The sequence below is a fragment of the Bactrocera tryoni genome, chromosome 2, assembly GCF_016617805.1.
Source record: "Bactrocera tryoni isolate S06 chromosome 2, CSIRO_BtryS06_freeze2, whole genome shotgun sequence".
In the NCBI taxonomy this organism is placed as follows: Eukaryota; Metazoa; Arthropoda; class Insecta; order Diptera; family Tephritidae; genus Bactrocera; species Bactrocera tryoni.
This window is the reverse complement of record NC_052500.1, coordinates 64796497-64808547: the sequence shown is the minus strand read 5'-3', so window position 1 is coordinate 64808547 and position 12051 is coordinate 64796497. Positions and strand designations below refer to the sequence as shown.

The window sequence follows — 12051 nt, the reverse complement described above, 5'->3', positions numbered from 1 at the left end:
TGTCAAAAAATAAAATGATAGTCTTCAGTTACACATTTCGCAAATCAAGTACAAAATTATATAGCACCCCGCCAAAAATTCTAATCTGACTCCGCCCCTGAATATTATATTCTACAAATTTCATCTGCACAAACGAAAAATAGTTCTTGAGATATTGATTTGAAATTTTGAATATGCCCTTTTCTGTCTAAGTAACTACTCATTTGTCGACACCGCCGATATCGAACTGTTATAGCATATAACTTGCCATACAAAATAAACGATTGGACGGAACTTTTTTTTATTTGACAAGGTATCTGCACAAAATTTAGCTTGGCTTACTGCTCAAAGCAGCTTCTTTGAAGAATTTCTATTCTATTTCATATAGGTCCCACACAAACTGAGCTATCGAAATCAAGGGCTTTTTGTATTTTTGAAGGGTATTAGTTCTACCGACGTTGTGAAAATGAATGAGATTAAATTTTGCATAAATAGCGATTTTGAAGTAAGTAAGCTTATGACTAAAAATTGTCCAAATCGAACCAAAAAAATGCAAGCTCTTAGGTACCGAATATGGGGACCCCAGTGCCTATAGTTGACTTTTTACCGAAAATATCGGTCAGAATCCTTTCTTGATATTAGTTAGTCTGTATGTTCAAAATAATCAAAATAATACAATACTTCCCTTAGCCACCAAACACCCAATATAAAGATTTTCGAACTTCCGGTAATAACGGTCTTTATACCTATCATGAATACAATCGGAATTTTCGAACACCCGGCTGACTTACTCCACATGATTGGTGATTGCATGCGAGGTACTTTGTTTGTAAAACCACGACAACATATTTTTTGGTATATGTCAGTATGTGGTATTGGCAAAAATAGATAACATCGGGTCGGTACTATCCTAACTCCCTTTATTACATATAATTATTTTCGTTTTCCTAACAAACCTTATTTTGACTATGAAGTTATATAGATTACATAATATATATATGAAATTACTTGGATTCCGATCTTCTGGTTCACGTTTTACACCTTAAGGTATTTTTTCGCCTTTGCAAGAGTATGAAATGTTCGGTAATACCCGAACTTAGCATTTCCTTACTTGCTTTATATTTTATTTGGTTTCATAATAAATACGAAATATAATTTCTAAAAAATACCGAATTGCATTTCACTCTTGAGTCCGCGCATTGTCAGCAACAAAGCTTTGCTGTGTTCATATTTATCATTTTTCCACAAAAAAAAAAATCTTTTTTTAGTTTGAACTATAATCCAAACAAAAAATTTATATGGTTTAACTGTTTGTTGTTTCCGAAATTAATGCGAATTGTTAGTTCATAGTTCAGTGCACATTCAAATGCCGCGTCTAATACAGCTACTTTTTCCATGACCTTTTTACTTTTTATGAATTTTGCACTTTTTTTGTTGCGAAGCTACTTTTTCACAGCACAAATTTACGTGTGAAATCAAATACTGCATTTGTAAATTTTAAAAATTAAATTTAGAAAGCTGCATAAAAACTAACCATTTAGCAAGTCAACAGCCAACTAACTATGAGTTGTAACAAAAACCTTTATTAATCCCTTTACAATTACTAAAATGCAATAAATATTTATCTCACTGTAGCCATTATTCGACGTTTAACATTTTTTTTTGGTTTTTGTTTTCAAGTTAAAAATGCTTGTTGAGCTTAAATAGTTTAGCCAAAGTTATGTTTGGTATTTAGCAAAATTTTAAAATGCAATTTTGCGCTCATGTTCACTTAGATCCACTCCCTAATCGGTGTGTTTACATGCAAGCAACTCACAAATAGTTTTTGCTAGTATTAGGTCTGCCTCTGGCTGACAAGCCCCACTAATTGATCTTCACAGTAAGAAGATAATTCCGTCTAGGAACTCGAATACCGACCGTTTTCGGCAAATGGATTCTTTAACTACCCCTTTTGATCATCTGACTAGAACTTGAGATATCGCGACGACCTCGCCAAAAAAGTTAGTTTAGAGAAAAGGCCCCTACAGGGTCCGGCACTCGAAGTGTAACCAACTTCAGACCGATCGCGCAGCTGTCGCACTGGAATCAGCTGTTTATAAATTTGCTGAATGACAGTTCGGAGTATTGTTCACAAGTGTACAAAGCGTTTTGCCAAAGGTGAACGCAAAAAAAGTGATCAGCGATGGAATTCAAACGTAATAGTGTGATTGCTTTATATTTAGCTGGAAAATCACAGTCAGCAATTGTTCGTGAGCTCAAACACCTTAATGTAAATAAAGTTTTTGTTTACCACACCATCACTCGTTACAATGATACTGGTAGCATCGCAAAACGCCATGGGAATGGTCATCAAAAGACTGCAACGTCACGTGAGATGGTTCGGAAAGTGAAGAAGCGACTTGAGCGAAATCCACGACGAAGTGCCAATCAAATGGCTAAGAACTGAAAATATCCGGACGCAGCATCCGACGCAAATTGAAAAATGAGCTCAAGGTCAAGCCTTACAAGTTCCAAAAGACCCATGATCTGACACCGAAGCAGCAACAAGTAAGACTTGAGAGAGCGAAGCAGTTGCTTCGCTTGTCCGAAAGCAGTCAAATTCCGAACATTATGTTTTCTGACGAAAAATTTTTTCCAATTGAGCAATTCGTAAACTCTCAAAACGGTAGGGTTTACTTGACCGGACCGTTCATACGAGAATCTAAGTCATCGGTTGGCCACCAGGAGGCAGCACCCGCCACAAATAATGGTTTGGGCCGCTGTCACCGCAGATGGACGCTCTCCAATTGTTTTCATCGAGCCTGGCGTCAAAGCAAATGCGACATATTATGGGGAAAGTATTCTGGAGGCTGCTTTGAAGCCGTGGGCAAACAAACATTTCGGTCGCAAACCATGGACGTTTCAACAAGACTCAGCACCGTCTCACAAAGCGCGAGTGAACCAAGAATGGCTGAAAAACAACGTTCCGAACATCATTACGACGAAACAATGGCTCTCGAATTCACCAGATGCGAATCCAATGGATTATTCTCTCTAAGCCATTTCTGAGAGCAAGGTCCGAAGTAAAAAATACACCAGTCTCGAGGTGCTGAAGAAAGCCATTGTCCGTGAGTGGGCCAAAATACCGGCAAGTCACATTTGGGCAGCTTGCGATTCGTTTTTTGACCATCTCAAGGCCATAGTTAAAGCAAAAGGTGGTCATATCGAGCAAAAGTGAAAGTGAAGTGAAAAGATTACTTTTACACATTTGTACTTTAAAATAAATAAAAGTAATTTTCCAAACCGAATTTATGGCTTTTTTAATTGGTTACAGTGTGCGATCGGACCCTGTAGCTTAAGTTGCTATAACACTACTATAACTATGAAAATAAATGGAATTTTGAGGTTTAATTTCAGTGTGATATTTGCGAATATTTTAGCTACCGATATATGACCAAAATGCGATATTCTCAAATATTTTGTCCTTTTAAATCGTTTGGGTAATATATTAACTCTCAGTTTATTTCCACGAATGTTGTGTTAAAGTAGTCGAAACTGACGCAGATTTTGATCTGTATTATCACTTCACCCGTATTTCCAAAGTATCTTTGATAAATATAATGTACTATTCGATGGCAACCTAACCCGGCATAGCACTAGTCAATCTTGGCGTATTTTTAAACATATTCTCTGTGTAAATCTGCTTCCATTTCGTAAACCAGTAACAGGACAATAGAAATCTCCCCGCCCTGACTTTAAGTAGGCTACAATCTCCAAAAGGTGCGTGCACTAATTTGACAACTGTCTGATCATTAGTCTGTGAATTGTATCATTTTGAATGAAGCAATTTTTGTTATTGTAAAAAAATGATCCAATGAACCCGATCGAAAGCGTAGAAAAACGCAAGAGTTTGTTGTCAAATTTATGGCAAAAATGGCTGAATTTCAGGAAAAAGAAAGTGCTGTTTCGCCAAGTCAATAAACCGTGACAGAAGTCAGTAAAAACGATAACAATATATTGAACATATATTCGTGCGCTGAACTTAAAATGAAAACCTGATTTCGAAAGATTTTGTGGTTAGTTAAGCGCTCTGTGAAAACGATAACAAAAATCCATAAATTGGGCTTTGAATTGCTTGTTCAGTGTTCCGAAAGTTGCTATAGAACATATATTCGTGCGCTAAAATTATAACTAAAACCTGATTTTAAAAGTTCTTTGTAGTTAGTTAAGCGTATAAGTCCAAAAATTTAAAGACTACAGACGGTCCTGTCCGAGTAAAAGTAAAAAAAGCAAAATATTGTTATTTGTTTTGAATGAAGGAATTTCAAACCGGTATGCATATTCATCGATATCACATAAGACGAATACTTTTATACACCATTTATTAGATTAGTTGGTCATATACTGCCATAAGAAGGATCAACAACATTCCTTATTGGAAACAATTAATGGTATTTCCTTCGCCTTTCTTGATATACTAAACTTTCATCAGCAAACGTTAAACACGTAAAAAAAGCATATAATCAGGATTTCAATATATCTTCGAACTTGTGACATATTAGTTGTGAATTGTGCATTTATGTCTTCTAGGCGTTCTAAGCGATTGGTTTCCTCAACAACCAAAATCATCACCTGTTCGTTAAAAGAAATAGTTAAAAAACGTGATTATGATCTCAAGTTTTTTTAGGCATGAGTAAACTCCTACCAATGTTCTTACCTGTGCAGTAACTGTCAGTAATAGCGAAAGCGAAATGATTCACCAAGTGATATCTGCTCTATAAAATAATCTGCCACTGTCGTTAACATCTGCGTACTGTGGTTTTTCATAAGACAAAAGAGTTGAGCTCATTAATTGGTCGATTTCTTAATACGTCATTGAAGAGTAAGTATGAGGTGTTGTTGACAGTAGTACCTGCTTTACCTAACTTAACCTCATATATTGAGAAGTGTGATTATTCGTGTGACATATGTATATCCAACACGAAATTTCTCTCCAAGAAAGTGGAGGTAAATTTCTCTCGAACATTCCTAAAGTCGAATTATCAGGTGATGTAATTGTCTATGCCTCCGCACTATATAGCAGAACGGAAATAATGAGAGACTTTTTTGTCTTTGTTCGTCGAGAGACGAATCAATTTCCTACCCTGTCCAAAGTAGCACCTGTTGGCAAGAGCGACTCTGTGTTAGATTTCAAGACTGATATTGTTGTTGGTGTTGATGCTGGTTCCAAAGTAAACGAAATTATCTATGACTTCAAATTTATGACTATCAACAGTAAGGAATGAACTAAATCGCGAATGCAACGACTATTTGTGCGATGACATGAGATTTTTCGTCCTGTCCTCATTCACAACCAGACTGATATGCTTCGCTTGCTTATCCAGCCTGAAGAGAGCAGAACTAACTACGCGGATGTTAAGAGCAATGCTATCAATATTATCAGCATACGCCAGCATTCACATTTGTGGATAGGTCGACAACATGGAGACCTGGATTTCCACCTTACCCAAATACTCAGTGGGCATGGTTGCTTCAGAAGCTACCTATTTAAATATCGTCATGACTTTAGTCAATACTGTCCGACGTGTACAGAGTGTATAGAAGACTCTGAACACTTGTTCTTTTATTGCCCTCGGTTTTCTAGTATAAGGGAAAAGCTGAAAACCACCCTTGGAGGTACTATCACGGTGGAAAATTTGACAGCAATTATGTGCGAGTCCTCTGTAAAGTGGAATGCTGTCAGCGAAGCGGCAAATCAAATTATGACAAAATTGAGACATTTAGAACAGATTAGGCGTCAGTCAGTCCGTGCAATAGAGGAGACTTAAACGTCTTCTTCTCTCCCATGAAGTAATACTTTGTTCAGTGGTCCCGTGGGAGAGATATGAGGTGGGAGTAGCTTAGGTTTAGCGGATTAAAGTCCCGCACTCCGGCTTTCGATGCTTCCTCCTACTATAAAAAAAAAAAATAACGCTAGCAGCTGTACACACTTCTTGAAGATTTTACCTTTTCTATTTAGTTCTGCAGCTCCAATTATTTTCTCCAAGAGTAGATTGAAGAAGTCGCACGAAAGGGAGTCGCCTTGTCTGAAACCTCGTTTGGAATCGAACGGCTCGGAGAGGTCCTTTTCGATCCTGATTAAGATTTTGCCGTATTAGATTTTCGGGGATACTAAGTTCGACATAGCGGCATAGGGACGGCACGAAACTGTCGAAAGCGGCTTAAAAATCGGCAAAGGGGTGGAGTGTGCCGATCTTCCTTTCACGGTTCTTTTTCAAGATTTGGCGCGTGGTGAACATCTGGTCAGTTGTTGTTTTTCTAGTAATGAAACCACACTGATAAGATCCAATCAGTTTGTTGACGGTGGACTTCAGTCTTTTACACACTCGATAAGATATTATATTCCATGTTAAGAAAGCTTATTCCGGATCTCCCTATCTTTGGATTGGTCAGAGCACAATTCAATTCCAATCGTAGGATATGCTTTCATTCGACCATATCTTGCAAAGAAGCTGATGCATGCACCTTGTCAGTTCTTGGGTGCACTACTCCCTATAATTTTAATTTGGATTGCAGTTTAATTTTGAAGCATTTGAAGCGGTTATATATTTCTATAATATCAAATAAGCCAACTAAAATCCTTATCACAGCACCATTGTGTGCTCAGCTTATCAAATTATAGTAAATTTTAATTATATAGCCTACTTTCAAGCGCTATAACGTTTTATTTACTCTTCAGTCTTTTAATGACACGAAAAAGTGAAGAAACCAACAAAAGAGCACAAAAGTAAGCTGCAAACAATGCTATCAAACAGCATATGTAAATATTACTGTAAGAATAAGAATAAAATAGAAAGAGAAAACCAACACACATACACTTTGTTTCTTTCCATTAACCACCTTTTCACTGCTTTCTACCATTGCATACTTACAGGCACCTGCAAGCAGCCGCTCGGCATGGAATCCGGTGCCATCGCTGATACGCAAATTACCGCTAGCTCGGCGCACGACATGGGCAATGTGGGCCCACAACATGCCAGGTGAGTAACAAAGGACATGAAAAGTCAATTCTTACTTCAAATTGTTTGGCGCACACAAACACATATAAACACATTTGCATATGTGTGTATTGACAAAAACAAAAAATAATAAAAGAAAGTAAGCAAAACCGCTGAGCCATTGTGACAGCACAAACAAGGTGAAATGACAAAAACGCGAGCACGCACACATGCATAAGAGACACACACACACACTCATAATTACATATACACACACATTAAAGGTAATTTGAAATGCGCGTCCCTACGCGCTTCCTTTTTCGCAACAGGAAGCATCATCATAGGCGCAGGAAGGCAAACAAATATTCACCTGCGCATTCCGCTGCCTTTTTGTTGTTGCAATTTGTTTGTTTGTTCTTGTGTGCCTTTGACAAATTCCTTGCCTGCATGCGAATGTTTATCTGTCTGCGTGTGTTTTTTGTTGTGCTAGCTGTGCACATTTGCAACAACAACAAGCGGAACCACAGTAGACAAAGCAGCAATTACAACAATATAAAAAGCACATAAACACATTAAATGATATGAGACAGTTGAAATTAATATGAATTATTTTATGGCATGTTCAAATGCTTTTTCATGTATGTCATTTGCCGGCATACCCCAACGTACATCGCGTGTGGCGCTCAAACGAAATGTAAAATAAAGCAATAAATAAAACAAACTGATGAGAGAAAAACAGTAATGATACGAGAAGAGAAAAATAAAAGGTAAAAGTTTGCTAAGTGCGTGACTCCTGTATGGTCAATTCATGGGATCTAAAGCCAAACGTTTTATTTTACAAATAATCACACAGTCATACATCATTAGAACCTTTGAAACCTTTAAGCTAGCGGGCCTCACCACTGTGTGGGACTAGGACACAACTCTAAATTCACTCTCCAAAATAATGCTAATGTGACTATCAAAACCTAGGTCATCAAGCTAAAACCAGTATGTTTTCACATGCTGCTTTCCACGTCCTATATTGAACTTCTTCCTACTTACCTAACTAACACGCTCGAAGCCTAGTACTATAGGCACAAGTAATCTCCAATACATGCTAACGTGATCAAATTAAAAGATGAATTTTGTTCATTTCATCTCCTTCAAAGTAATCCAATCCCGCTGCAATAGACTTATATCAACGAATTTTCCAGTCATCAAAGCACTTGGAAAAATCCTCCGTCGTGATGGCCATCCGAGCCTTCTTCGATTCAACTTTTATATCCTCAATTGAGTCAAAACGTTGTCCTTTGTTCCTTTTTTCAGAAGTTATACAAAGGTAAATCAGGCGAAATGATCAGGAATAACCAATGCAGTATGAGGGTTCATTATCGCACTTCTTTGTTCAATAAATTCAGACATAGTAAAAAATCGAAGAATTCACTTATAGAACATAGATGTTACTAACAGCACAACAACAGTACAACAAATTACAAAAAAAAACAAAAAATTACCAATTCGAAAAACACACGAAGTATAAATAATAAATTTACCTTTCTATTTGATCACAGTAGTATCTCGCCTTCTTTTCTTCATGTATCCCAAAAAAAATTTAACATAAAATAAATTAATTTTATAGGTCATTGTATATAGTATATCGAAAATCAGGTGTAAGGAACTATCCATCCCGTTCGTCCCATTTTATGGATGATTTTTGTGTTGACTGTTTCATAACTTCCTAATGGCTTAATAAGGTATTTTAGGAGAGATAGAATTCGTACTTCATTCTTAGGCTTAAAAGATTTCTCGGATAAATAGAAAACTTCTTCTTGAAAAGTCGAAAATTTTCGAAACCAGAGTCAGCTCTAGGTTTCGCGTGTCTGTTTTTTTTTCTTTTTCAAACTATTACTTCTTTCTTGAGTAAAGTAACTGAATAATTTACGATCTCATTTGGATCATCTTGGGAATGCAGTTATAAAGAGTGATGCATTTCGAGGTTCCCTACTTTTTTAAAGAAACAAACATACTTCAAATTTAATGAGAAATGTTTATGATCATTCGAAAAATTATTACTATTTATTTTTTGAAGATTAACTTGCAAATCTCGGCCGTGGCTACATCTCTGATGGTTCCTCCGTTGAGTCCAATTTTCGATGATTCTAACCAGCATTTCGACTAGTAACGAACGAATGACACCCATGATGGTTTGCTCGTAATTAGTGTTGTTTTTTGAAGAATCGCATTTTATATGCTTGTGTCAGACTACAAAAGAAGCAACAAGAGAAGATCAACCGATCAGTTGGGTATAAGCCTCATTATTTTTACTATAATTCTACGGAATCTGACAATGTATATTAAAGTCCCTATTTTGCTGACTATCTAGAAGTAGTGAATATTGTTAAAAGGTTATGAGGTTACGTATGAACCTACTTAGGCAGCTGAAAACGCTGTACCAAGGTCTTTAGAAGGCTCATTGCAAACCAATCGGTACTAAAATCGTCTCACTCTATAATGTCCCATCAGCACGACGTTGTCTTACTGTTGAAGTGCATCTATACACAAGGTTTCATATGTGCAACTTCTGAGACATCGCGGAGAATCCCTCCACCGATAGTTGTGATTATTTTATATTATTTCCTTGCATTCAAATAGATGAGTAGTATCTATGTCTCTTTTTCTGCTATCTCCTCACAGCCTTTTAAAATGTCATTTTATGAGAGGGTGAAAATACTACCATAAGTGGACAAAGCGCTTCGAACCCTTCACAAATTTTTTGATACTAGATCAATTCCAGCCAATTTGTATGGTTTGTAGAAGGTATGACTACCGAGATACTTAAACTATAGTCTACGAGAGCAGGATTGTGGAGGAGAAATTATCTAGATTCTCCTTATAGTTTTGGTAGTGTTTGCGTCTTCGAAAATTTTTAGAATAGTATCCAGTTGGAACTCCTACAAGTATGAATGCGGTGAGATGAAATTTACCCATTAACAGGTTCTGCAGAGTCTCAGTCATACATGCTTAGGTGGCAGAATACCTTGGCCATCAGCCCAGGGTTCAACCAAATTCAAATAAGTCATTCGAAGCATAGTCAGAGTCGGTCAGAAGTGAATGGTTCATAGAAGTTCCATGAAATCCGTAGGTTATGGCCTTCACCTTTTCTCCCCAAGAAGCTGCTCTTTGTCGTAGCATAGCCATCGGTAATAATATCGGTTATAAACTGAAGAATCAAGTGCTTGTAGGGAAAACTTATTCATTTGACAAAATATTGTTCCGATCGGATCACCATAGCATGAAGCTGTCATAGAAATTGAACGATCCGAATCAAGTTCTTATAAGGAATCTTTGTATTTGTGAAAGGTATTATAGTGATGGTGCTTAAGAATATTAATTGTCAATGAAATACTAAAGAAATACACAACTGTAGTCATACCATACCCGCTTCTTAAACCCATATCTCATCTCTTCCAACTCAACACACATCGTGAAAATTAAATGTAAAATTCGCTCAACCCTTATACATGGAATTTAAGGCGTACATCGACGCAGCTAAAATTTCGCAATCAAGCGAAAGGAGCGAAGCGACACTAAAAGTCAAATGTTGACAATCGAAAGCTGGCATGTCACCAGGCTAAAAGTGAAATGACAAAGCGCGTACCGTGCAATGCCAGCCTCTACACAGCCGCGAGCCTTAAACCTTTGACACTTTCATTTATTTATTATGCTTTTTTCGCTCTCGTATTTCCATTGCAAAAACAAAACAAAAAGCAAACGATATTTTATTTCCAGCTATCTTCGCATTCGTGCGTCACTTGCTAACCAGCAACAACGCTGCGTCTTTATTTCTCGTTCGCGTTCCACTGACTTATCGTGCGCGCATAAAAGTATGCAAAAAAAAAAAAAGCAAAACAGAAATGAAAGTCAAACTGTGTAACGACGAGTGTATTTCAAAAATAAAATTGTAATTATTTAGAAAGCAGTGACATTTTTACAACATAAAATGTCAGTGCGTGTAAATCAAAAGGTCATAAAATGGTACACGCGGCATGTAGTGAAAGTTCTGGGACAAGCAAAAACAATATTACAATTGTGTGAGGCATGTTTCTGTCTAATGGCACCAGTTATTTGAACCGTTTAGTGGCACAGCGGGTGAGCTGTTGTTGGGCTCATATGTGGGACAAATTTATGTTGAAGGATATAGGAAAGTATAGGTTTAGGCGCACAAAAAGTGCTCTATGGGAGGTATACTTTGAGGCGCATGATAGGCGTGTGGCCGCATGTAGAGTAAAGGAAGAAACTTTTATTGCACCTTGCACGAAAAAAGTATTGAAAATATTATTCAGAGTTCTTCGTTTAAAACGTATATTTTTAGTTCTGATGACTCAATTTTACTGCCATATACTACTATGTAAGTAAGGAAGGATACTCATTGATAATTATTAAAGTAACATCACTTCACTTTACTCATAAGTTTGCAGGCGAGGTAAAGCGATATATTAATAACCACTCCTATACAAAGAAAATTTGAGTTTCGGTTTTAAAATGGTTATATATTGGTTAATTAGTTATAAAAAGGTTATATATTGGTTATAAAATGGTTATATATTGGTTATAAAATGGTTATATATTAGTTATAAAATGGTTATAAATTGGCTATTATATCTGAAAGCGATTTTCGATTTTTTTTTTTTGATGATACGTCATTTTCCATTTAAGATGATTATACCATATATAATTTTTTAATTTTATTCAAATTTTACTAAAAGAAGTGTTCGAAAAATTTTGTAAAAATATTAATTAAAAATCTTAGATATCACCGAATCCCCCTGCAATTTTCTACATAGAACGATCAGCCAAAACCTTTTTATTCCACTGTAATTGTGACCTCCTAAAGAAATGCGCCAACCGACTTGGCTGTAATAAAGTGTGTCAAACGTATATGAAAACATGTATGCACATATAAACTCATCCATCAATATTATTATTGATCAAATACTAACAAACATCAGCACATATATTGCTATTAAAACTCATATGCCTATAAATAAAACCAGTTTACATACATACATACATATATTCCTACACATATGTATACTTATATGCAAAATGGATT

At 36.4% G+C, this 12051-nt stretch overlaps 1 protein-coding gene across 1 annotated transcript in view; it reads left to right on the top strand.

Moving 5' to 3' along the window:
- The window catches only part of LOC120768840, a 33742-nt gene extending 26256 nt beyond the window's left edge, over window positions 1-7486 (top strand). Inside the window, exons 2-3 of the mRNA XM_040095592.1 lie at window positions 6893-6998; window positions 7447-7486. Of these exons, the coding sequence (XP_039951526.1) occupies window positions 6893-6998; window positions 7447-7486 (146 nt within the window). The remainder of the gene's footprint in view (window positions 1-6892; window positions 6999-7446) is intronic.
- Window positions 7487-12051: the final 4565 nt, after the last annotated feature.